This window comes from Rhinolophus hipposideros (genome assembly GCF_964194185.1).
Source record: "Rhinolophus hipposideros genome assembly, chromosome: 5".
Lineage (NCBI taxonomy): Eukaryota > Metazoa > Chordata > Mammalia > Chiroptera > Rhinolophidae > Rhinolophus > Rhinolophus hipposideros.
In genome coordinates, this window is record NC_138051.1 from 27,874,483 (window position 1) to 27,900,092 (window position 25,610).

The 25,610-nt window shown below is 51.9% G+C and overlaps 2 protein-coding genes across 3 annotated transcripts; both read left to right on the top strand.

Moving 5' to 3' along the window:
• The first annotated feature begins 5,025 nt into the window (after positions 1-5,025).
• RIPK3 (receptor interacting serine/threonine kinase 3) lies at positions 5,026-9,019 on the top strand. Its single transcript, XM_081048000.1, has 10 exons — positions 5,026-5,216; positions 5,416-5,556; positions 5,669-5,978; positions 6,451-6,596; positions 6,730-6,776; positions 6,986-7,153; positions 7,263-7,348; positions 7,588-7,935; positions 8,052-8,148; positions 8,678-9,019. Exons 1-10 carry the CDS (start codon positions 5,197-5,199, stop codon positions 8,824-8,826), a joined length of 1,512 nt encoding a protein of 503 aa, XP_080904126.1. The 5' UTR covers positions 5,026-5,196; the 3' UTR covers positions 8,827-9,019.
• A 967-nt stretch (positions 9,020-9,986) lies between these two features.
• On the top strand, positions 9,987-25,322 carry ADCY4 (adenylate cyclase 4). Of its 2 annotated transcripts, none has more exons than XM_081048625.1 (26): positions 9,987-10,142; positions 10,427-10,631; positions 11,876-12,073; positions 12,204-12,365; positions 13,000-13,149; positions 13,540-13,688; positions 13,764-13,875; positions 14,565-14,692; positions 14,851-15,009; positions 15,274-15,406; positions 15,580-15,753; positions 18,133-18,176; positions 18,316-18,402; positions 18,602-18,671; positions 19,028-19,125; positions 19,829-19,913; positions 20,007-20,144; positions 20,755-20,865; positions 21,114-21,298; positions 21,504-21,588; positions 22,056-22,214; positions 23,514-23,660; positions 23,964-24,071; positions 24,188-24,302; positions 24,602-24,726; positions 24,809-25,322. In XM_081048625.1, exons 2-26 carry the CDS (start codon positions 10,473-10,475, stop codon positions 24,959-24,961), a joined length of 3,234 nt encoding a protein of 1,077 aa, XP_080904751.1. In that variant the 5' UTR covers positions 9,987-10,142; positions 10,427-10,472; the 3' UTR covers positions 24,962-25,322. The 2 variants fall into 2 exon arrangements, with proteins under 2 accessions (XP_080904751.1, XP_080904750.1); XM_081048624.1 differs by having other exon boundaries at positions 10,032-10,142; positions 13,764-14,004.
• The last annotated feature ends 288 nt before the right edge of the window (positions 25,323-25,610 follow it).

The window sequence follows — 25,610 nt, forward strand, 5'->3', positions numbered from 1 at the left end:
GGAATCATACAATATTTGTCTTTTTGTGACTGGCTTATCTAACTTAGTGTGATAGCTTCAAGATTTATCCACATTGTAGCATCAGAATTTTATTCCGAAGGCTGAATAATGTTCCATAATATATATATATATTATGGAACATATATATAATATATGTTAAATACATATATATGTTATATGTATATAATAAATATTATGGAACATATATATTATATATATATATATTATGGAACATTATTCAGCCTTAGGAACATAATATATATACATAAACAAAATGTGGAGAATATATATACATATAGAGATAGACATTTGGCCATTGTAAATGCTGCTATAAATATTGGTGTACAAATATTTGTTTGAGTCCCTGCTTTCAATTTATTTGGGTATATACCCAGAAGTGGAATTGATGGTAGTGGATCCTTTTTTTTTTTAACTTTGTTTTTATTAGTTTCAGGTGCACAAAACAATGTAATAGTTAGACATTTATCATTTATAGCCCTCACACAGTGACAACCCCTCTCCCCCATCCACTACCCCTCTGACATCGCACACAGCCATTATATTTCCACTGTCTCTATTCTTAATGCTGTACTCCACTTCTTGTAAATATATATATATATATATATATATATATATATATATATATATATATATATATAAAATTATAGTTGGCATTCATTATTCTTCAGCTTCAGCTTCAGATGTACAATGCAGTGATCAGGCATCTCCATCATCTCTGAAGTGGTCTCCAGCAGATCCTTTTTTAAATCAGTGAGCCATCCCCTTTCTTTCTAGGGGTTTAATATGATGCTAATTGTTTTTGTGGTTGAACTTAGTGGAAACTGCTATTCCTTCTCGCATTTACATGTCCCATCTGGGGTAAGTTTTCTTTATCTTCTTGGTGCACAGCCACCAGAAATTTCTTTAGACTGTTGGTGGTAAACTCAGTTTTCATTTATTTAAACATGTATTTTTATAAAACCTTTGCTCTTGAAGAAAATAACTCTTCTGGGTATATGATTCTTTGTTTACAGATTTTCCCCCTTTTTAAAAACACTTTGAATCATTTCCAGTCTCTTCTGGTTTCCACTATGGCTGTCGAGAAGTGTGATGCCGGTTTAGTTATGTTCATTTTTAGATGGTCTATGTTTTCTCTGTAGCCTTTGAGATTGTTTCTTTGTCGTGATTGTTCTGCAGTTTCACTAAGATGTATCTAGATGTGTATTTCTTTATATTTATCCTTTTTGGTATAAATAGTGCTTCTTATACTTCTGGATTCCTGCCTTTCATCAACTTTTGAAAACTCTCAGCCACTTTCTCCTCAAATACTTCTTTTTCTTTTTTTTTTTTCTTTTTAATTAGGGGCGGAGAGGACGGGGCAGGGGCAGGGGCAGGGCCAGGGGTAGGGGCAGGGCCTGGGCGGGAGAAATAAGGAGAGAAGGAGTGAGGGCGGGCGGTGAAAGCCCGGAGCGGGGAGTCTCCTCAAATATTTCTTTGCTCGCATTTTTTTTTTCTCTTCTCTCCTGGGAATCCAATTTGCTAATTGTTGGACTGCCTCAGTCTTTGCCTCTTAATTCTTCTCTCTTCTTGTCTCTCTTTCTGCATTCTGGGGAACTTCTTCAGATCTGTTCTAGCACTCTACTTCTCTCTTCAGCTGTATCTTCTGTTTGACCAAGCATTGCAATTTTAATTTTAATGGTTATATACAAATTTTTATTTTTTGTTGTTCTATTTTTTCCCTAAATCTATCTGGGCGTTTTTTTAATACTCTCTTATGACTTATTCACTTTTTCCACTCCATCTTTTATTCTTTAAACATTTCATGATAACTTCTTTAGATTCTTCATCTGATTATTCCAAATTCTGAAGTCCTTAAAGATCTAGAACTGTTGATTATTGTTGCTGCTGACTCTCCTTCGTAGTGATTTGAATTCTTGTATATTTAGTAATTTTTTGGTGAGTTTATATTTGGGTGAATTTAATCCAGAAGACTGGATTGAGGATGCTTTCCTCTAAGGGACTCAGTTTGCTTCTGCTGGACTCCAGGGGAATTAATAATTCTGCTGGGCCACTTAAAATTTTCAGCTTATGGTGTATTCGATCAAAGGGAAAGAGAACAGGTCGCACGTGGAAACTAACACTTTTATTCATTTTAACATCTAGTGCTACAGCCTAGACAGATTTCCTTATAGGTTCCCTCTGGAAGCAAGTAGACTTTTTTCTTTCCAGTGAGAAAAACTGACTCTTTGATGGTCCCAGCTTTTCGGGGATGAGGGTGTCTCACATTTAGCTCTTCCATCTTTCTAGGCCCTAAGGCTTATGCTCTGGTTCTCCCCTAATTTCCCATGCCTTTATCCAGTCCCCAAAGCTCTAGGTTTCTAGTTAGTTGAACTCTCTGCTTACGCACTATATACCTTTTGTTTTGTGTTGTCTTATTTTGTTGATTTCAGGGGATGCCTTTGGGAGATTGCCTTTATTTTGAGGGAGCTCACTAAGGAACTTTTAACATATGTGTTTGTTGTGTTTTATATAGCATTTAAGTATTCTGCTATGGGAGGCTTTTGAGAACTCAGTCATACCACTGGAAAAGAATTTTTAAAAACAAACAAAAATGTGATTATGTGGTACATACGAGTTGTTTTACAACCTGTTTTTTTTTCCATTTGATATACGATCAACAACCGTCATATAAATAAATATAGGTCAAGAGCATCTTTTTAACGGCTACATAGTCTTCCGTTGAATAATTCACTCAGTCTTTTTTATTATTGGATTTTAGGGTTCTATTTTTCACTATTTTAAATAACATTTCAGTTAATATCCTTATAACTAATTTTTTGTATACATTATGATCTTCTGCCTTCTTTAACTGTTTATCAAAGTAATATAAGCTAGTAGAAAATATTCAAACACTATGGAAAATGAAAATTCTCCATAATCCTTTTTGCCATCACCTTAATGCCATTTGGTCTATGATTAGAATCTCTTAATCAAACAACAGATGCAAGTTAGTTAGGGCTAGGCTATCCAAGAAGAAAGACCACATCCTCTGTCCCCACCCGCAACAACCAAGGATAGGGAACCAGAGCGTGTGCTGGTGCGCTGAAGGTAAGCAAAGATAATCAGGAGCAGAGAACTGAAGGAATGACAGACACCCACGTAGACTCCAAAAGTCGGGGATAGCTAAAGTCAGGGACACCAGGCCTCAGAAAAGTTCAGAGCTTCAAAAATCTAGGAATCAATTTTGCCTTGCCAGGGCCAGCCTAACAAAAGCAGAGGATCTTCTCAGGCACTCACTCCAGACTCTCATCCCTGCTTCCCCTTCTTCTAAAGGGGTTTGGTTTATTTTGAATCAGACAGCAGGACAGGCTCTGACTGTCCCCAACCCTGTGCTTCATAGTGGCTTACCCCTGATTCTCCGGATCTTGTCCCAATCTAAAGAAATCCAACCATAGAAACACCCCTCTAACACCTTTCAAGCGAGCCCCAATGTAGAGCCCAGAGTCTTCTACCAAAGGAGATGTCAGAACCATGGGCTGACATCTCTGATGGCTCTTAGCTCCTGACTAGACTTTTTTTGAGACCCTGCTGCACTTGCCTTTATAGTCTGTGAGATACCACCGCTTCTCTGTAATAAAGTCTACTTCAGATGGATTCTGTCAACCGTGCTGGTGAGAGCCCCTAATGCATAAAGAAGCCCAAGCTCCTCTTTCCTCCCAGTGAGTATAGAGCTCCAGCAGGGATGATCAGAGTCTTAAGGAAGCCCCAGAAGTTTTGGTTGTTCACTTATTAATTCAATTCAACAAATATTTATGGGTGCCTACCACGTACTGGCTTTTAAACTGGCTATAATCAAAGAGTTCCCTAAATACCTCCAAAATCGCATGGATGGACTCCACCAGAATTCATGAGTTGGATTCTAGACTTCCCAGCTGCTCTAAAAAACACAATTAACTGCTGACCACTTGTTCTCCAACCAGCACAGCCCATGAAACACCAGACAGACTAAAAAGTGCACACCAAGAGAAGACCTTCCAGTGACAGCTGGCACATGACCCACAGGGTTGGGTCTCCCCAAGAAGGACTGAGTGCCCAGAGTTAGCTGTATCTAGCTCCCACAATCTCCAGCCATGGTCGGGCCTTGCACGGGTAAAATAACCTTTGTCTACCATAAATCTGTAAGGTTCCCTAAGCTCCTAAATTCTAAAAGGCCCTTGTCCAAAGCATGTACTTGTGGGGAATGTATATTCACCAAGGAATTTGCATGGAGGAATTGGCATGGGGGAGAGAGCAAGGAGGACCCGAGGTGTTCCCACTGCGTATACACCGTTTCAGCAACTGCCAATGGCAGTGACTTGCCTCAGCAAGAGTGGCTATCAGGAACTGGGCAGGAATACAGACAGGGACCTTTCATCACACCGTCGGACACTTCACACCTTCCTCAGCCACCTTCACCACTAGCTGAGTGGTACAGCCCTGAAGCCTATGTGAAAATAGGAAAGTTTACTGTGATGATAAGAGTGCCAGGCACTGAAGTCAGTTCCTCACTGGCTTGGACAAGGTAAACTATCAGTGCCTCCTTCTCCTCACCCATAAAAAAGTAATAAAAGCAGTGCTTATGCCCTTAGGGTCGATGTGAGAATTACATAAACTCATATATGTACCTGGCACATGACAAGCTTTACAGAAGTGTTAGCTATAATCTTAGGGCAGTTGTGGGGGAACTGAGCCCCAGGACCATGAAATCCTCCTCAGCACCATCCCAGCCCTAGCCCAGGCCTGGCAGGTAGTGGAGCTGGGAATGCTGTGGGAAGAGGGAGAGACACTGGCTGTAGAAGTGAGTTGATTATGGATTCCTGGAAGGTGAGGACTTCTTCCATGACACCCTAAATGCCCAGTGACATCTAACTGGGCTGTGGCATGCAGCAGGTGCTTAAGGAAATAAGTAGTTAGAAAAGATAAGCACTAAACTTCCGTTCTGCCTACCCTGCCCCCCCTCCTGCCCCTTTGGGGCGGGACTGTAGAGGCGCCTGTCGGATAAGGAAGTTGTTCAGTGCTGGTAGGGACAGAGACCCAGGAAGTGGAATCAGTGAGGTGGCCTAGAGATTGACTTCTCTTCCCACCCCCAACCCTCTCTGCCACAGACTCTACTCAGAGAAGTCACTCCATCCATGTGGACTCACACCTTCCAGACTGATGTCTAGCCACAAGTTATGGTGAGTAGAGAATGGAACACATAGGATACCCCTTCGGCTAGCTCAGGGACTGCTTTGTGCCCTGCCGAGGCTGGGGGACAGTGGGGCCCACAGGGGAGGCTGTGGATTGTACCCACCCTGCTGAGTCATGGGGGTCACAGCAGAGAACAGTGCAGACTTGAAGCCATGGCCAGCTGGTGAATGAGGCCCCCTCTCCCAGGCCCAGCGGTGCCTCAGCCCCCCTGGTGTCCATCGAGGAATTAAAGAACCCGAAGTACATTGGTGAAGGTGGGTTCGGCACAGTCTTCTGCGCACAACACAAGTCGTGGGGTATTGAGGTGGCGGTCAAGATCGTGAACTCGTGAGTGCCCCAGCTGCATGCAGGCAGGCCACTGTGCCGCAGATCCTGAATGGGGAAGGGAGGGATCTGCCCAGCAGCAGAGCAGTGACTCCAACTCTCTCCTGGAGTATAGGAAGGCGATATGCAGGGAGGTGAAGGCTATGACAAGTCTGCGTAACCAGCATATTCTGCTCCTGCTGGGCGTCACTGAGAAGCTGGAGTGGGACAACTTGTCTGGGCCGGCTCTGGTGACCCCATTCATGGAGAATGGTTCCCTGGTAGGGCTGCTGCAGCCCCTGTGCCCTCGGCCCTGGCCCTTCCTCTGCCGCCTGCTGCAGGAGTTAGTGCTTGGGATGTGTTACCTGCATAGCCTGAACCCTGTGCTTCTGCACCGGGACCTGAAGCCCTCCAACGTCATGCTGGACGCAGACCTGCACGTCAAGGTCAGCCCATCCACACCCCAGCCCAGTCTCTAAACCAGGTCCTGCCCCAGAGCTGCTCCAGCCCCACCCACTGGGACGGAGCAGCTGCTGCAGCCCTGCCTACTGAATACCCTCAGCATTTCCCTCTGCACACAGGGCTGCCCAAATGTCAAGGCCCACCCGGCAGCGTTAGCCTCTGCCATACCAAGTGATAGAGCCCTAACTGACACAGTTACTTCTACTATGGGGCTCACCCCACGAGGCCCTCCAAAGACCCATGGCTGACAGCCCACGAGACTCAGCCCTTAACCCAGTCCCATGGAGAGGGGACCCAGGCCCCCAAACCAAGGACCTCACTGATCCTACCATTCCCCTAACCCTCCACACCCCCTTTACAAGGCTAGGCCTGCACCTTCTGGGGGAAAGAAGGTGATGCTGGAAACTACCTGGCCCTGTCCACCCCTTCCCGTCTCCTTTTCCCTTCCCTTTGCAGCTGGCAGATTTTGGCCTGTCCACATTTCTGGGAGGCTCAAGGTCAACGGTAGGATCTGGGAAGTCAGGGGGCACCCTAGCCTACTTAGCCCCAGAACTGTTGGCTGATGTAAACCGGAAGGCCTCTATGGCCAGTGATGTCTACAGGTAAGGTACCCACACCAAACACACATCCCAATTTCTGCACCTCTCTGGGCCCTTCCAGAGGGAGGTATATGGGAGAGGAGTCTTGCCAGCAGTCGGGCCAGGCCTCAACTTGCCAGTTTTGTGTCTCCTGCAGCTTCGGGATCCTATTGTGGGAAGTGGTAGCTGGAAAAGAAGCTGAAAGTAAGGCTTTAAGCAGACTCTGGGATCCTTAACACCAGGTGCCTTCCTCCTGAAAGTCCCCAAACCCTCTTCTTCCTGCTTACCTGCTTAGACTGTCCTGTTCCCTCCTCACCTTTCCTTGGACTGCACTCCCTGCCACTTTCCATGATGGAGCAGGTGGCCCCTCATACCCTGAATGCTTTGTCTTCATGTCTCCCACCCCACCCCAGTAGTGCCCCAGATATCGCTGATGCAGAAAGCCGTGTGTGAGAGGCAGAACCGGCCCCCACTGACTGAGCTGCCCCAGCCCAGCCCTGAGACTCCTGGCTTAGAAGGACTGACGCAGTTAATGCAGGACTGCTGCAGCAATGAGCCCAAGGACAGGCCTTCATTCCAAGGTGAGCTGGCCATTTAGCTCGTAGCTGGGGCAGGCCTGGATCTGTCAGCAGGGTCTTTGCCTGGGAAAGAAGTTTTGCTCACTTGCCACCCACTCTGCTTTCTCTCCAGACTGCAGACAATATACTGAGAAAGCCCTCCGCCTGGTACAGAATACAGGTGTAACTGGTACAGAGATGGATGTTGCAGTGTCCATAGTGAGTGCCCAACACCAACCCACACACAAAGAGCTGGGCGGAGATAGCACCAGATGGCTCCTGTGGTCACCCAGTGACTCCCCACTGACCACTGTTCTTTATGCCTTGAACCTCATCCCCACTCTCTCCACCCCACCCCTGAATTCCCAGGCAACAGATTATGGACCAAGAGACTCTTTCCTTGGGTTTGCTCTGTCTCTCCCACCTCCACACCCAGCAAAGTCCCCCTGTCCTTGCAGGTAAAGAAGTTCCTGTCTGAGCACAGGAGGTTTTCTGCCTCTGAGCCAGGCCCAGGAGGGGCAGAAATGGATGGCCCTGGGGAAACCCCAGAAAGCCCTGATTCCATGGTCTCTGAGATGCGAAACCTGAATCTGAAAGGTTTGCCCAGCTCTGTTCCTGAAAAATGTATAAACCTTCCTAAGAAGATGGAGGCACAGGGAGAACAGACTCAGCATGCCCAAATAGCAAGGATGTCTTCTGATTCAGCAGTCCAACCCCCCCCAAATCTGGAGACCTCACTTTTCAGAAACCAGAAGCCCAGCCCCACCTCGGCTTGGCCACCACGTGCTAGACCCCAAGGGAATCAGGTGAGACTAAGGGATGCAAATCCTGTCCCCTTGCCAGGGAAAATTTGGGGTCAAGGGGGTATGCCATGAAAACAGGCCCCAGGACAGAGAGCCTGAGAGTGCTGTGCTGTTTACAGGGGCCTGAGAAAGGTGGCACCAACGGACCTACCAAGGAGTCAGAGCCAAATCCAATACCGAATCCTCCCAGGGAGCAGGGGCCAAATCCAATACCAGGTACCCACTCTCCATTCCTTCCTTTCCTCTGCTCAATTCTTCCACCAGCTTCGTCCTCTAGTCCACATACAGATTGAGGGTACCTTGGGTAAGGAGAGAAAGAGAAAGGGCTAGAAGCCATCTACCTCAACCTTCTCACTTCATAAATGAAGAAACTGACACTCACTGGGATTGGATCCCACTGAGATTACAGCAAAGCCTGGATTTGCCCCTGGACCTTCTGGCTCCCCAGCACCAGTTCTGTGAACCTCAAAATCCCATTGTTGCTATGTCAGGCTAGAGGGCCTCCTAGCAGAAAAGGCCCAAATATCAGGGTCAGAGATGTCCGTTGCCAGCCCTCTTGAGCTTCTGCACACCCAGTTCTGAAGGGGCAGCCTGCAGAAGACACCTCACACCTTCATTGGGAGGCCCCATCCTTGCATTTCCTCAGGGTGAATAGGAGGTGCTCCTGCCCCTCTTCCGTGTTGCTCCTTCTGAAGTGCTGATTTAACCTTCCCACCACCACCACTGCTGTTTCTCTTTCTTAAAGGGCACCCATCTGTTGCCATCCATCACAGCCAATGGATACAGTTCGGAAACAACAACTACATGACAATACAAGGAGAAACTGCCTTTTCCACGCGAGACTGGCGACCTAGCCATATGGATAGGGGCGGGCAACACACCTCCCACAAGTAGCTTCGAAAGAAGTGCGGAAAGAACCGGACTCCTGGACTGAGCCACCCAGCTGGTATCATCATGGCAGGAATTGAGGAAGCGTCTGACCTGCCTCCTGGACTTGAGGCAGCTAGCCAAGACTTTTTTTGAGGACCATGAGGCATGTATCCAAACTGACTTTGTGCCCCAGGAGTCAATAAAGTGGTGGAATCTTAACAAGAGCACCGCACCGCACATGAGGCGAAGGCATCAGCCAGAGGCAGGAAGGGATAAGGATGAGAGGCTGGGGAGCTGACATCAAGGGAGGGGCGGCACTGAAGTCTCACCGAGGCCGGAAGCGGGATGCTGAGGACTGGGGGTGGGTCGTGTCATGGCACACAAGGTCAGGGCCCAGCTGGTGGCAGGAAGGAATCCCAGAAGCCTGGCTCCTGGGGCTGCTGTAATCTCAGGGCAGAACATTTCCTCTACAGCCGGGCAAAACCCTACCCTAAACCCAAACTCTGGGGGTAGATGCTATGGTCCCACTACCCCTCTTGTCTCCTTGGCTACAGAGATTCACCAGTGGGGCATGGAGGGGGTGGTCTCCATGGAAATTTACACACCTCAGCCCGTCTAGTGCCCTGCATGAGAGACACACCCTGCCCCAGTTTCTCAGAGGTCAGCACCCATCCTATCACTTCTCTCCCCCACATACACTCATGTGCAGGCTGCTTCTGAGGCAGAAGCCCTTTGGTTCTCAGTTCGTGTCTGGGAGTAGAAAGCCGACTCCACAAAGCTACACAGAAGTGTCCCCTCCCATGGAACTAGAGATGGCGGGAGCATTGACAGTTTAGACACAGCCACAGCAGCTGCTGTCCAGGCCCCAGGGCATGGGGATGAACTCCTGCTCCCATCCTCATCTAGATTCTAGCCCCCATCTGGTACCGCGCACTTCCCTACATTCTCACCAGCCTTCGCTCCAGCCCTTCCTCAGTCTCCCCACATCCAAGCGTTCCACCAGTTTTGACACTTGCCACTTGGCGACCAATTCACCCCGTCGTCGCATCCCTCCGGTGGTCCGCATTCTTCTCCCTTGAGGGGACTGAAGGGAGACGGCGGTGGTGTTAAGAGACACAGTCAGAGTGGGGGAGGAGACCTGGGGAATCCGGCTCCGGCACGGGAAAGGGCTGGGCTGTTCCACCGGGGAAGTGGGAGGGGGCCGCGGCACCGGGAGGGAAGCGCCTGTCCTCTGGGACTCTGAGCCACTAGCTTCGCGGCGGCGAGCAGTGACTCCGCAACCAGCCCCCCGGGCTCCCTCCCAGGGCCTAGCCCACTCAGCTGCAGCAGCCTCGCCGGCGGTGAGTTGGGAGATAGGGAGAACCGGGGTTCCTTTGGCTTCAGTCCCAAATCCTGTAGCCCTGGCGATGAGGCTTTTGCTTGGGCACCTCCGCAATCCAGGTTTGAGGAAGGAGGAGCGGCAGTGCCCTCACTGCCAACTGGGAGGCCACAGGGAGTGCCTGCAAGGAGATGGGATTGCCGAGAGGTTGGGGTTGGAGGTGGAAGGGGCTTGGACCAGGCGAGAAGGACACAGTTGGGGCTGGCGGGGGCCGCAGGCGGTAACGGGGACCACTGCCTTCCCCAGCCCGGGTGCCCGCGGCGGGGCGGTGCAGCGCGCCGCAGGGGGGACCATGGCCCGCCTCTTCAGTCCCCGGCCACCGCCCAGCGAAGACCTCTTCTACGAGACCTACTACAGCCTGAGCCAGCAGTATCCGCTGCTGCTACTGCTGCTGGTGATCGTGCTCTGCGCGCTCCTGGCGCTGCTCGCTGTCGCCTGGGCCAGCGGCAGGGTGAGCGGGCTCTCTGGCACCGGGTGCCTCCTCAAGGGCGGCGGGGGAGGGTCACTGCCTAGGGGGCATTTTCGGAGCTGGGACTTGTGGGGGGGTCTTCTTTTCGATGTGCCTGCTCTCTTTGCTGGGACCCAGGAAAGAAGCGCTGAACCTTGCTAGGAACTATAGTGACCCTGGACAAGTCACTCCACCTCTCTGGGCCACAGTCTCTGGGTCTGCACAGGGAGATAACTGAGCCCTAGATGCTTCTAATTTCCCAGGATACTGACAGACTTTATGAGCTTCTGTAATCTACTAGTTCTAGAATAAATCCAACACCGGATTTTCCAATTTTCCAGGGGTAAATTACACAGGGCCCCGTGGGAATCCATTTCCTGGTTTTCTTCCCTTCTTAGGGGCGGTGGGCAGTTGTACCCGCAGACGCCCAGAAGGCACCCTCCATCTCTCTTTAATTTAGTCCCCAGATAATTCCATTTCCAGTTTCTTTTGGGGGAGAAAATGGGTTTTCCATTTCATTTCTGGAAACATCCTGCTCCACGTTTTCTTTTCACTCTTCGGAGGCAAGGTGGGAAAATCACTGGATGTGACCAGTCTTTGCTGGTCCACCTCAAAGTCCAGGAAGGGGTGGGACAAAGGGCGGGGACACAAGCCGAACTTCTGTGCCCTGAAGCGGGTGGCAGGAGCGCAGCCCAGGCGGAGAGGGAGGTTCCCGGCGCCCCCTGCTGCCAGAGCACTGCTTCGCGGGACCCCAAACTCCTAGCTGTGTGTCGGGGCAGGGAATCCCCAGCAAATTGGCCAGCTTTGGATGCACTCATTCCTAAAGGCCTTCTGTGAGCTAGGATTTTTCACTTGCGTCCGGACTCCAGGTTAGCGCTACGATTCCTACTTGACAGATAAGAAAATTGAGGCTCAGAAAGGTCACAGATTCACAACTGGACAATATGGGGTTGGAGTCAGATTGTCTGGGCAGATGGCCCACGGCTCGGTTTCCGCTGCAGCATACAAGTGAGATATTAGGCTGAACCGCGTGAGATTGCTGGCTCCGTAGATTAAAAACAAATTATCGGTGATTTCATATGGTTCAACCTAATCTGAATGGCCTGTGGAGGTGCCCTGCCTCCTTTTTGTACTTGGGTTTGCGACACTTTTTAGGAATGGCCTGACTGTCTGCCCTTTCTTCCTCTTCTTGGATGAGTTCCCCAAATTCCACATCCCCATCTTGCCTTACACGTCCCACCCCACAGGAGCTGTCCTCAGACCCAGGCTTCCTGACCACAGTGCTCTCGGCACTGGTGGGCTTCTCGTTGCTGCTGGGCCTAGCTTCTCGCGAGCAGCGACTGCAGCGCTGGACGCGTCCCCTATCAGGTCTCGTGTGGGCAGCGCTGCTTGCACTAGGCCACGGCTTTCTGTTCACCGGGGGCGTAGTGAGCGCCTGGGACCAGGTGAGAGGGGCGGCAGGTGGAGCAGGCGGGAGGGGCATGCACGGGCCTCGAACTCGCAACACGACACTAGCAGCAAGCCGTGCAGCAGCGTCGGCCTGCAACTTCCTTCCGCCCTCCCCTCCTCCCCCAGGTGTCCTTTTTCCTCTTTGTCATCTTCACCACGTATGCCATGTTGCCTTTGGGCATGCGGGACGCCGCCGCCGCGGGCCTCGCCTCATCATTCTCACACCTGCTGGTCCTCGGGCTATATCTTGGGCCTCAGCCAGACTCACCGCCCGCACTGCTGCAGCAGGTGAGCAGGCACCTAGCACGGGCTGCGCCCAGGGCCAGCTCCGCAGGGCGCTGCTTTGTTCGTCTGGGCATTCACCAACCGTTTGCTGAGCTGTGAATGAATAACAAGGCGCAACGCTGGGCGCAGGGCACAATCACAGATCCAGACTGTGCCCGCGCAGAGTGGTACTCCAATGCAGCTCCATGCCTGCAAACACCAGAAGAGGGCTCTGGGCCCACCGGCAGGGGAGTTCAACAGGAGGGGGGGGGGTGGGGGGGGGGAGACAGATGTAGATGATGGAGCCCTCACAAAGAATGCGAACGTGGAGGCTTAACTAGTTTTGTGCAGGGGCGGGTGGGGGGGGGAAGGCAGGGGGTGGATGGAGTGGTATTCCACGCAGGGGGGACCTGTGTGCAAAGGTTTCTAGACCTAAGAGGCCATGTTGGTGCAGCAGCCAAAGTCTGGAGCAGGGGGAATTGGGCAGGAGAAGCGCCCTTTACGGATCCCACAATGTGGCACCGATTGTCTCGAAATACTTAGGTCTCTAAGGTAGTGTCTTCCCCCAGCCTCTTTGGATAACACCTCCAGTTACATACATAGGTACCCCCCACCCAACCTGGGTCTAGCGCCCTCTGAGGCTGACCCTCACCCACAGCTGGCAGCAAACGCTGTGCTCTTCCTGTGCGGGAACGTGGTGGGAGCGTACCACAAGGCGCTGATGGAGCGCGCGCTGCGCGCCACCTTCCGAGAGGCGCTTAGTTCCCTGCACTCGCGCAGGCGGCTGGACACCGAAAAGAAGCACCAGGTCAGTGGGCCTTGGCAGGTGGGGAGGGACCCGGGCTCGGAGTGAGGGGTTACTTAGATCACACAACCAGGCTTCTTCACAAACTGAATGACTTTGGGCGGGTCACCTGACCTTCTATTTCCTCCTTTGTCAAATGTGGCTGTTGCCCACCTTGAAAGGTTGCTGGGAGACTCTAACTAACTCTTGTGAAAGCACTTTAAAACGTATGGGATTCTAATTTCGACATTAGTACTGGGAGCTCAGTCCCTAAAAGTAATCAGCCCTGGGAAAACCTAGGGGAGCGCCCTGAGAAACGTCTAATAGAACTGGAGAGAGGTGGGGGCTCCTGGGGGACTGAGGTTCTTGGCTTTAGGGTACAGGAGGGTTAGTGCTCATAGTGACATCCCCCAGGAACACCTTCTCTTGTCCATCCTTCCTGCCTACTTGGCCCGAGAGATGAAGGCGGAGATCATGGCACGGCTGCAGGCTGGACAGGGGTCACGGCCAGAGAGCACCAACAACTTCCACAGCCTCTACGTGAAGAGGCACCAGGGAGTCAGGTATGGGGAAGGATGGCTGGAAAGGAGGGTTGTGGGCTGAGCCCCTGGCCCTGCTGACCAGTCTGCCCTGCCCAGTGTGCTGTATGCTGACATCGTGGGCTTCACACGGCTCGCCAGTGAGTGCTCTCCGAAGGAGTTGGTGCTCATGCTCAATGAGCTCTTTGGCAAGTTCGACCAGATCGCCAAGGTCAGAGGATCCTCCCTCCCCAGCTTCAAACACTACACCCTGGAGAGCCTCTTCCAGGGGCAATTCCTGCTTTATGAGACCCCAGTCCAACTTCAGAGCACACATGGGCTCCCAGATTCATCACCAGAAGTAGGAAAACCTCTCAAACATCCCCAGATATGGAGCTGCTCACCGCACACCTCAGACCTGGAGAGATCTCTCAGCATCTCCACAAATGTCCCAACCACAGCACCCCAAATATGCTGAGCCCCAATACAGGCATCTCTGGATACTGCAACCAAATCTAGACAGATTTTCAGATAGTCTGACCTTAGGAGGCCTTTCTAAGGGAAATCTCTGGCCCAGCCACCTGCTCAGACCCCAGGCATGCCCCCAAGCCCCTTAATCTTGGGACTCCCACACCAGAGGCTACTTTCATATGCTCAAATCAGGATACACCCCTACACACACCAAAGCCGGAGAGGGCTACAGACATCCCAACCCTTGAGAAACCCTTCTGAGAAAGGCACCTGCATGGGAGACCTCAGTCAGCCCCATGTCAAGTAAGGAGAGTCCCTAGATCTAACCTAGACACTCCCAACCTCACAAGTTCAGGAATACCACATTCGCTCCCACTTTTCCCATCTGCCTCCTGCCTCCTCTGGCCTCTAACCAGGTACCCCCTCCCCCCTGCACACACACACTGCCAGGAGCACGAATGCATGCGGATCAAGATCCTGGGAGACTGCTACTACTGTGTCTCCGGGCTGCCACTCTCACTGCCAGATCACGCGATCAACTGCGTGCGCATGGGTCTGGACATGTGCCGGGCCATCAGGTCAGCTCATGTGGGCGGGCAGGAGTAGCGAGGCGTAGATGTGGGATAGGAGCAAGCAGGGTGGTGGAAGTCATCCTGGAGAGAGGGAGGAGATGGCCCGCACAGGGCTGAAGACAGCATTCAAATTGTCTTCCCCCCCAAACACACACCCTACTCAGGAAACTGCGGGCAGCCACAGGTGTGGACATCAACATGCGTGTGGGCGTGCACTCTGGCAGCGTGCTCTGCGGAGTCATCGGGCTACAGAAGTGGCAATATGATGTCTGGTCCCATGATGTCACACTGGCCAACCACATGGAGGCGGGTGGCGTGCCAGGGTGAGACCTGGGGCTCCAGGAGGCTACAGCAAGAGCAGCAAGAGACCAACAAGGCCTCCCCAAGGCTGCTGCCCTCTTCATAGTTCCTTACAATGAGCACGATCCTGTGTGGGGCCCAGGGAGATCCTAGGGGGGAGGGAAGGGAGCTGGAGACACCTCTTGTAGCACAGGGCCTTCCTTGAAATCAGACCTCCAGGAATGATCCTTGAAAGAAATGAGAGGTTGGAGGCCCTCCCCCTGACTCCCATGGTTCCCTCTTTCCAGACGAGTCCATATCACACGGGCTACCCTGGCCCTGCTGGCAGGAGCTTATGCTGTGGAGGACGCAGCCATGGAGCATCGGGACCCATACCTTCGAGAGCTAGGGGAGCCTACTTACCTGGTCATCGACCCTCGGGTAAAAGCCCCGCCTGGACTCCACCCTAACCACCCACAGCCACAGGCCTGGTCTCTTCTCCTATGGCGGAGATTGAGTTCCTGGGTCCTACTATGCATGAGGCAGGTCAGGGTTGGGGTGGGGGGAATGGGAAAGGCTTTGTGATCTTGACTGTCAGCCTTTATATGCTCCAGGCGGAGGAGGAGGATGAGAAGGGCACTGCAGGAGGGTTGCTGTCCACTCTCGAAGGCCCCAAGATGCGTCCATCACTGCTGATGACCCGCTACCTGGAGTCCTGGGGTGCAGCCAAGCCTTTTGCTCACCTGAGCCATGTAGAGAGCCCCTTGTCCACCTCCACTCCTCTCCCGGTATGTGCACTTCCTTCATGAGCTCCAGCACTTACATAACGCCCCCCAACACTGCCCATTCCCAGCCTCCCTGAGTCACCTGATGACATCCCCAGGTCCTAACCTGTTTGGTCACCCCAGTCACTGGCTCAGTCCTTGCCCTTCTTTCCAGAGAAAGGGCACAGATGACTGCTTTCTGAGCGCACTGAAGAGAAGACACAAGATCCCACAGACATCATGTCTATTGCTCCCCAACCTCCACTCAGGAAGCTCTTTTCCTGGTACCCCACTTCCTCTTGACTCTGAAGCCAGTGCTCATATCCATTCCCATCAGGAAATGTCTCTTTTTAACTCAATTCCTGTGACTTCAAGCTTCACTAGGACTGGGAAGGTGGGGCAATGGTTGTTGCCCCTCTTCTCCAGCACTTGTCTGCAGATAAAATGGGTGACAGTGAAAATCTCACATGGCCTTGAAGAAGGAAGTCCCCAGGAGCAGGCAGGGATGAGGGAGGGAGGGAGGGAGGGAAGGGAGTGGGCCTGCCCCTTGTCTAGGGGAAGCTAGGGCAGGGCCAATTAGCTGGTTATATACATAGCACCTTCGAGTGGAGGAGCCTGGACCCCTGGCTCTTGAAGTTGGTGCTTGATGACCAGTAAGTAGAACCCTCATACAAGAACGCAGGGTATCTCCCTAAAGGCTTGCCCTAAGACTAGGTTCCTCAGCCGGCTCTCCTCCATCTTATCTGATCTTCCCAAAGCCTGATCAGCATTCCCAGCTACCTTTCTACAGATTTTCTCAGAAACTTCTCTACTGGGTAGACCTTGCTGAATTTATGGGATGACACCAGAGTACTTTTTCCATGTTCCATCCCCCTCCATTTTCATCCAGCAGGAAAACAGACCAGAGATCAATGACCACTGGGGAGTGGGGGGACATTGACAGCAGTTGTTTGGGGGGATACTTAATTTCAAGCCTCAACCTGGGGTAGGGGAGAGGTCAGGAGGGAGCTGGCAGGAGGGAGAGGAAGGAGGACCCAAGACCCAACAGACTGTTTCAGGATGAGGCCGCCAGAGTGAGGGTGGAGTAGAGTGGGGTGTTGCTGGAAGCCCAGGGATGTGAGACACATTGGGTGCAATCCCCGTGGTGGGGATGCCCACAAAAACCCATGCCAGACCTCCCCAATCCTCCCCTAAGATGCAGGCTAAGACGTGTCAGGATGGAGGAGCCCCTTGTTTTGGGACATCTCCTGAGGCAGCACCTCACCCACCCAGAAATTCACTTCTCAGCACCTGAAGTTTCAGGGTCTCAGTCCCATGTTAGAAATCCTAAGAATCACAACTGGCTTACTCTTAAACAGTGTGGAACTTTGGGGTTGTGGGGCCACGTTTGTGCTTGGTGGATCCCATTCGTACAGTCATCAGTCCACAGTTTTTGAGCACCTACTATGTGGCAGGCACTAGGCTAGTTCTGAGAAGACAAAAGTAGATGTTTTCCCTGCCTTCAAGTAACTTAAAGGCATGGGGTAGGGGGACAGGTAGGGAGTTTGAAAAAACTTAGGCCCAGGCGTAGCTGCATAGATGGGCTCATGCCTAGAACATACTTCTCAATCTCTGTCTGTTTCTCCCTCTCCTCTCACATACACAAGGTTCTGGTCCAGGGGGATGATGGGGCCCCCTGTGACCCTGCTTCCTTCACAGGCGCCCAGGGGAGCAGGGAAGAAGGTCACCACACATCTTGCCCTGGGCTGTGGTCAGAGCACTTTACCCTCTTCCTTGCTGCTCGTCCTCACTCCCTTCGCTTGCTGATCATTTTCTTATCTCTGCACACACTGCACAGCCCTTTGGGTGTAGAAGAAAATGACTGTATCCAAGTTTGTTTCTCTTCCTCTTTCCCTTTCTTCTCCATTTTTGTTTGTTTCTTTGTTTGTTTGTTTTCCTCCCCGACCACCTCCCAGCTCAGCCTAACTGTCACTAAAGGTCAGAGGGGAGTCTGAATGTTCTGCATTGTCATTCCAACTCACACCAACAAGGATATTTTTGGCATCCGGGGTGATAGGAAAGTCCCTGCCTTTGGAATTTGTGTGATCTTTAAGGAAAATGAGAGACAAGGAAGCAACAGCCCCTCAAGCCTATAGAAGATGCAGGGTTGCCTCATAAGTGATAAAAACTATGAGGAAATCAGAGTATAAAGACCCTGGGAGTTTGAAGAGTCAGGAGGAACCTTTAAGAAGCAAATTTGGTTTGAACCTTCCCTTAAGAGCAGATGAGATTTGGTAAAAAGAGAGAAGTCATTTGAAGCAGGAGAAACAGCCAGGTCAAGTGCTCACGGTCAAAGACTGCAGAGAGGTCCCAAGGAGGCTCACCATCTTCCCATCTTCCCCCCACCCTGTTTTCTCCCAACAGGAGAAGGCCCTGGCTTCCTTCAGCCCCCAGTGGAGCTTGGACCGGTGAGGAGGCCCAAGCAACGTTGACAGTGGGACTTTCTGGGTGACCTACCTCCATTCTTGGGGAGGTGGGGGCTGCTCTTGCTTCACATAGATGCTTTTGAAAGTCTCGGTGGTGAAAGGGTGGGCTCTCACTGTGCAGGAGCCGTACCCCCCGGGGACTAGACGATGAATTGGACACTGGGGATGCCAAGTTCTTCCAGGTCATCGAACAGCTCAACTCTCAAAAGTATGGAAAACAGAAGAGGGCTGGGAGGGCTGGAGGCCCTGGGCTCATGTGGTCGGGAGGGGGTGGGGTTGCCCTGGTGACCTGAAGGGGAGAGAGGGCCCTCCCTCCTCTAGCCTGGGGAAAGCCTCACCCAATCATTCCCTCCTGCCCTGCTGTTTCCTCTCCTGGGCTTACTGTCCGCCCTCCCACCTCCCACCAGACAGTGGAAGCAGTCAAAGGACTTCAACCCACTGACACTATACTTCCGAGAGAAGGAGATGGAGAAAGAGGTGGGCTTGGGCCGTATGGCAGGCATCACCGCATTTTCCAACCTTTCCCTGGGGAGCATACAGTCGCTGTGGTCCCAACTCTCCTCTCCAGTTCTGCTCAATTTGTGATCCTGGGCGTGAATGAAAGGCTTGTGTCTCTCTCTAAAAGGAAAGTTACCCTGTAGATTGAGTTACTGGATGGTGATGAGAGAGAGGAGGGCAGCTCCTTGGAGAACTAGCCAGTAGGGGCTACCTGGGACTGAACTGGAGGGTGGGACAGTGAGGCTGGGGGACCCTCTTGTGGCCTGGGATTGACACCTTCAAGGTTACTAGCAGCACGGGTGTCCCTATCTCCACCCTGACCCCCTCCCTTCCAGTATCGACTCTCCGCACTCCCCGCCTTTAAATACTATGCAGCCTGCACCTTCCTGGTTTTTCTCTCCAACTTCGTCATCCAGATGCTGGTGACAAACAGGTGAGAGAGCCCCAGGTAAGGGAAGCCCTGATTCTCAACAACAGACCATCTGACTCTTTCTGATCCCCAACGCCCACTTTCTTCCTTTGCTGACTTCCCCTTGGCCTCAGACACTGACCCACTGAGGAAATGGAAATACGGGTTCTGGGGAACAGTGATAACCACAGCCCCCATCTCACTATGGTGTATCCCGTGAATTGTGGATATCCTGTGATCCCGAGCATTTTCACGTGCCTGTCCCTTGATTCTAACAACATTCCCATGAAGGAGGTGTTGTACCCATTGAGAAGCCCAAATCTCACAGCAAGTGGGTGTAGAAAGTAGGTCCTCACTCCTAGTCCACTGCTAGGAGGGGCAAGGACTTGTTCAAAACTTGTTCAAAACTTGTTTCAGCCAGGTGAAAGAGCGTTGGCCTGAAGGCCTGGAGACCAGTCTGATGCGGCCTCAGCCACTCTTGTGGGCCCCCTGGCCCCTTCTACTATTCTCCCTACCTTATTAGTTCCTGTCCCACACCAACACTGCCCTAGACCCTTCAGCTTTTCCATGTCGTGTAATGTCTTTTATCAGCCCACACCCCATCAGCAGCCAGTTGAGACCCCCAAGACCACTTCTCCCCACGTCTTCCAACCAGATGGCATAGCACCCTCCCCCACACAGGGAGCCTGTTCTGGCTCTTCACGGCCTCACTGTTGTCTCCCTTTAGGCCCCCAGCTCTGGCCATCACCTATAGCGTCACCTTCCTCCTCTTCCTCCTCCTTCTCTTCGTCTGCTTCTCAGAGCACCTGACGGTGAGGTGGGCTATGGGGCGGAAGCAGCGAGCTGGGACTCTGACCACAGCCCGGCCCCGCCCTGTGACTAAGGCTCCCATGCTCCTTCCGCAGAGGTGTGTCTTCAAAGGTCCCAAGATGCTGCACTGGCTGCCCGCACTATCCGGCCTGGTGGCCACGCGGCCCGGACTGCGCGTCACGCTGAGCACCGCCACCATCCTCCTCGTCTTTGCCATGGCCATTACCAGTCTGGTGAGGGCAGAGGGGGCCCTATGCACCCCCGTTAGGGCGTGCTGGACCTGCCAGAGTCTGAAAGGGGACCTCTGGATTTGGGAAGACAGCTAGACTAGGGCCAAGGAATGCTGGAAATGTTGGACAAGTAATGAAAAAATGACAGTCCCCCGCTGTCTACCACCCGGGCGTAATCATTGTGAACACTTTGGTGGACAGCCTTCCTATCTTTTTTTTTATGTAGGCAGATCTTCATTACTTAGCTCACGCACTGTGATTTTGTAGTGGAGTTTGGCTGATTTTTCCCAACTTAGAATCACTCCTAGAAGTCTTTGTGTGAAAGGAACCTTAGGACCATCCCCCAGCCAAGAAGAGGAAGCTCAGGCCCAGGAAGTGGGACTGACTGGCAAAAGACACAGTGGATCCACGGCAGACTAGCGCCCGTGACACCCACGCCCCTAATCCCCGCTCCCCGCACCAGTGAGGGCCCTCACCAACCAGAAATCGTGGCATCTGCTCCTTTGGAGAAGTCTGGCCCTGACTTATCCCTGGGTCAGCTGAAACCCAGCACAAGTCACCACTGTGCCCAAGGAGCTGCCTGCCCACTTCAGCTCTTTATCTCCTTCTGCAGTTCTTCTTACCGGCAGCATCAAACTGCCCCTTCTGGGCTTCCAATGTGTCCTCCATGGCTTTCAACCTCTCCTGGGAGCTCCCTGGGTCCATGCCTCTCATCAGCATTCCGGTGAGTGTCCCATACAGCTCTGAATCTCCTTCTCCAGAACCTTCCTTGGACCCTCCTCCATCTCCTTAGTTGAAGAAACACTCCATCCTGTGGACTGGGACAGATATGAGTCGCCCTTGGTGTGTGTTTGTGTGTATGACACCCGCTGCCCCCACCTAGGACCTGGGAGGGGCAGGACAGGAGCCTTCACGTGTCTCCCTGCCTGTGGGACATGGCCCACCTCCTGACCAGCCTGCTTGGCCCCACAGTACTCCATGCACTGCTGCGTGCTGGGTTTCCTTTCCTGCTCCCTCTTTCTGCATATGAGCTTCGAACTGAAGCTGCTGCTGCTCCTGCTGTGGCTGGTGGCGTCCTGCTCCCTCTTCCTGAACTCCCATGCCTGGCTGTCCGACTGCCTCGTTGCCCGCCTCTATCCGGGCCCCTTGGACTCCAGGTACGCACGGCCACTGGACGGAGGTGCCCAGGCCTTCTGGGATGGGGCGAGATGGGACAGGGCAGAACTGTGCTCACCTCACTGTCCTGAACCATCCACAGGGCAAAGCGGGAAGGAGGGTGAGGGCTCCATGGGCTCTGGGGACAGGGGGAGACTGTGGTGGAGGGGCAGGGCAAGGGACAACCCTGATCCGTGGCCTCCTCAGGCCAGGGGTGCTGAAGGAGCCCAAACTGATGGGAGCTATCTCCTTCTTCATCTTCTTCTTCACGCTCCTTGTCTTGGCTCGGCAGGTAAGTCACCCAGATCAGCCCTCCAGGGCCTCCCTATGAAGAGTGAGGTGGAGGTCCCCGTATTTGTCACATGGTGTCTCTCACCCTTTCCTTAATCTGATGTCGCCAGGGTTGAGCCTCAGTCCTTCCAGTTGAGCACCATTGGAAGGTGCTAAGTGAAATTTCCTGTTCCCTTTCTTTATCCCTCATTCCTCGAGGAGAATACCCTCAAATTCTCTCCTGCCTCCTCCCTCCCACTTCCAATCTAGGAAAGCCCATACTTAAGAAAAAAATCTGCTGCCAGTTCTGCCCATTGTAATTTGAATCTAGTTACAAGGTAGTCTCCCCAGGGATAGTGCCACCTTAAGCCTTATCTCTAAACTGCAGGGGGGTATGGTTTTAAGCATCGTGGAGTGGGGATGAACACTCAGGAGCTGGGGATCCCCCTGTACTGTGTCTCCCCACGGTCCTCTGGTGACCCTCCCTAGAATGAGTATTATTGTCGTCTGGACTTCCTGTGGAAGAAGAAGCTGAGGCAGGAGCGGGAGGAGACAGAGACAATGGAGAACCTGACTCGGCTGCTCTTGGAGAACGTGCTCCCTGCGCATGTGGCCCCCCAGTTCATTGGCCAGAACCGGCGCAACGAGGTGACTCCCCACCGCTGACTCCTGAGGCCCAGATGCCATAGGGACTAATGTAGGATGAAAGTCTTGGCTGTTGGCCCAGCTTCTCTGGGCTCCCCCATAGTGGATCTGGTGGCCCCCCATGCCCCTCCATGTCCCTATCACATACCTCCCATTTTCACGAGATCTTAGTCTCTGTCTTTGGTGAACATAGAATCTTTGCGTTCCAAGTTCTTGGAAAGAACGTCCTCTCCAACTCATGACCACTCCGTATCTTTCAGAAGCTTCGTCGAGTGTTAATGAGAGTTGTGTGGAGGACACAGTCCACTGATTTCTCTAGACCAGCACTATCCAGTACGGTAGCCATTAGCCATGTGTGGCCATTTAAATTTAAATTAATTAATGGAAAATTCAGTTCCTCAATCACACTGGCCACATTTCCTATGGTCAATGGATGCATGTGGTTAGTGGCCACCATATTGGACATCACATATAAAGAATATTTCTGTCACCACAGAAACTTCTATTGGATGCTACTGCTCTTGAGGATACTGCTCTGTATCCTCAAATATCTTGCTGTATTCAACCATCAGAAGGTCACCCACATATACACCATCTTATTTGTACCACCACCACCTTACACTCTCTGCTATGGAAATGCACTTGACCTGTATTGAAAGGTGTTAAAAGAAACAGTCCAAGGGCTATGGACTGTCACAGCCTTATGACCCCACCACCTGCTCTCTGTTCTCAAGATCGGGAATAGCTCTGCTTCTGATTTCTTCTCTTGTAGACACTGGTAATCTTATAACTGATCCCATTTCTGTCTTCACATTGGCTACTAGAAATCTCAGAGCCAGAATCTAGAACTAACAAGGACTTTATGGCACCCATTTTGCGAACCAACTTCAAATCTGATTCCATCTTTACCATATTATCTTCATTTTCCCTTTGCCCCATTTTCCCTATTATCGCTTTATTTTATTTTGCAAACTGTAGCTATCTTTATAAGCTGATTTAACTAACTTAACAACTTTCAGCAACAGAGAGGATATAAACATGATTCCCACTGACATGATCGCAGTTGTAGAAGTGACTCCCTTCACATTACTGTGACGTGATCTTGACCCCAAACCTCTGTCTGTCTCTGAATCACGTGAGACTCAATCTTTGACTCCTGAATCACATCCCTGGGGTAACCTGGCCTTCCGCCTCCCTCCTCCTGCCCAATCCTTCTTACACAGAGAGGGAAGCATGTGGACACAGGGACAGGAGGGAGGAGAACATGGCCTACAGGCTCACCCCAGCCTCCTGCCCTCCCAGGATCTCTACCACCAGTCCTACGAGTGTGTCTGTGTCCTCTTCGCCTCGATCCCAGACTTCAAGGAGTTTTATTCTGAATCCAACATCAATCATGAGGGACTAGAGTGTCTGCGGCTGCTCAATGAGATCATTGCTGATTTTGATGAGGTGACAATTCCAAGGGTCCCCCAGATCCTATATCTGGGATTCTAAAATTCCCCACCAGTGCTTCCTTCCACTTTGCTGTCCTGGCCATGAGACCCATCCTGCTCTCCTCAGCTTTCCTGCTTCTCCTCTGATCCCGCAGCTCTGCCATCTCCAGCAATTCCATCCATGACCAACTCTCCTTCCTGCCACCATTCCTGACCCCACAACTTGGTCCTTTAGCCTCCAAAATCCTGGGGCTGGGCTTCGGGGAGAGAGGAGGGAGAGAGAAAGAAAGACTGGGGACACAGCCTCCTTTCCATACAGCTGCTTTCCAAGCCCAAGTTCAGTGGGGTGGAGAAGATCAAAACCATCGGCAGCACCTACATGGCAGCTACCGGCTTAAATGCCACCTCTGGACAGGATGCACAGCAGGTACAGCATATCTTCCTTACCTTTCAACTCTCACCTGGGCTTTCGTTGATGAGCCCATAAACGGGCCTTATTCCTTTGCCCTCATTGACCCATCCCGGTGGCTGGTCCATTGCCAGGATGCTGAGCGAAGCTGTAGCCACCTTGGCACGATGGTGGAGTTTGCAGTGGCCCTTGGGTCTAAGCTGGACGTCATCAACAAGCACTCATTCAACAATTTCCGCTTGCGTGTGGGTAAGTACCTTCCCTTGCTGGGGCAGTCTGTTACCTCCTCCTTATCTTCCAGAGCTCTCCCTCCTCAAGTCCTTCGTTAGATGCTCCCCAGCTCACCCTTGGGCTTTCCTCCAGGGATGAGGAATGAAGCTGCTGGGGTAGGAGCTATGAGGCGCACCCACTCCCTTCCCTAAGCCCACTCCTCCAGCCCCATGCTCCTTTCCTCGAAGGCCCCGCAGGCCCTTCTCCCTAGTTCCTTGAGCTTTCTTTTCCCCTGTCTCTCCTCTAATCTCTCCCCTCTTTACCACATCTCTTGTCAGGGTTGAACCATGGACCTGTAGTGGCCGGAGTGATAGGGGCCCAGAAGCCACAATATGACATCTGGGGCAACACAGTGAATGTGGCCAGCCGCATGGAGAGTACAGGAGTCCTGGGCAAGATCCAAGTAAGGGAGCCACGTTGGAGGCATGGGGGTAGGGGATAAGGATAGGGCTACCCCCACATTCCCTTACCCCTTTTAATTGCAGGTGACTGAGGAGACCGCCCGAGCCCTGCAGTCCTTAGGCTATACCTGTTATAGCCGGGGTATCATTAAGGTCAAAGGCAAAGGGCAGCTGTGCACCTACTTCCTGAACACAGATTTGACACGAGCAGGACCTCCCTCAGCAACCCTAGGCTAAGATCCCACTCCCTCTTCTCTACCTCTAAGATCCTCAATAAAGAGGCTGGTATGTCTGGAGCCAACTGATGTCAGAAGCTAATGATATAGCTCGGATCACCTTCTCCTTTCCTTGCAGCGGGACTGCTTCTTCTTAGGCTAAACTGAGAGCATGTGTGCTAGCGTGAGCATGAGTGTATTAGAGGGAGTGATTCTTTTTCACAATCTCGGGACGAGAACTGCCTCAGCCTCCCTGCCTGTCTGCCAACCTGATTCCACAATTTTGTAAACCTTGGAAGTATGAAGAATTTTAGCCACATGATTCAAAGCAAGGATTTGTCCTTTTCTGCTCCCACCCACAAATATTGGAAGGAATCTTCAGGTCATATGTCATATGAACTCTATTCATTCAACAAGCACCAAATGAACATCTGTTATGCGCCTACTATGCAGCATGGGTGAGAGGCCTTGGAGAAATCTATTAGGTCCCTCCCCATTTCAGATGCTGTTCTCATATTGACCCACAATGCTTTCCAGTGAGGGCCTTTAGTCGGTTTGCGGGTTTTCCAATTCTAGGTCCCTCACATGCCCCCTTGCTTCCTTCTGCATCCTTCTGCTCAGAGTCTGATACTATGTGGTTTTAAAACATCCATCGTTCATTCCCACCTGCT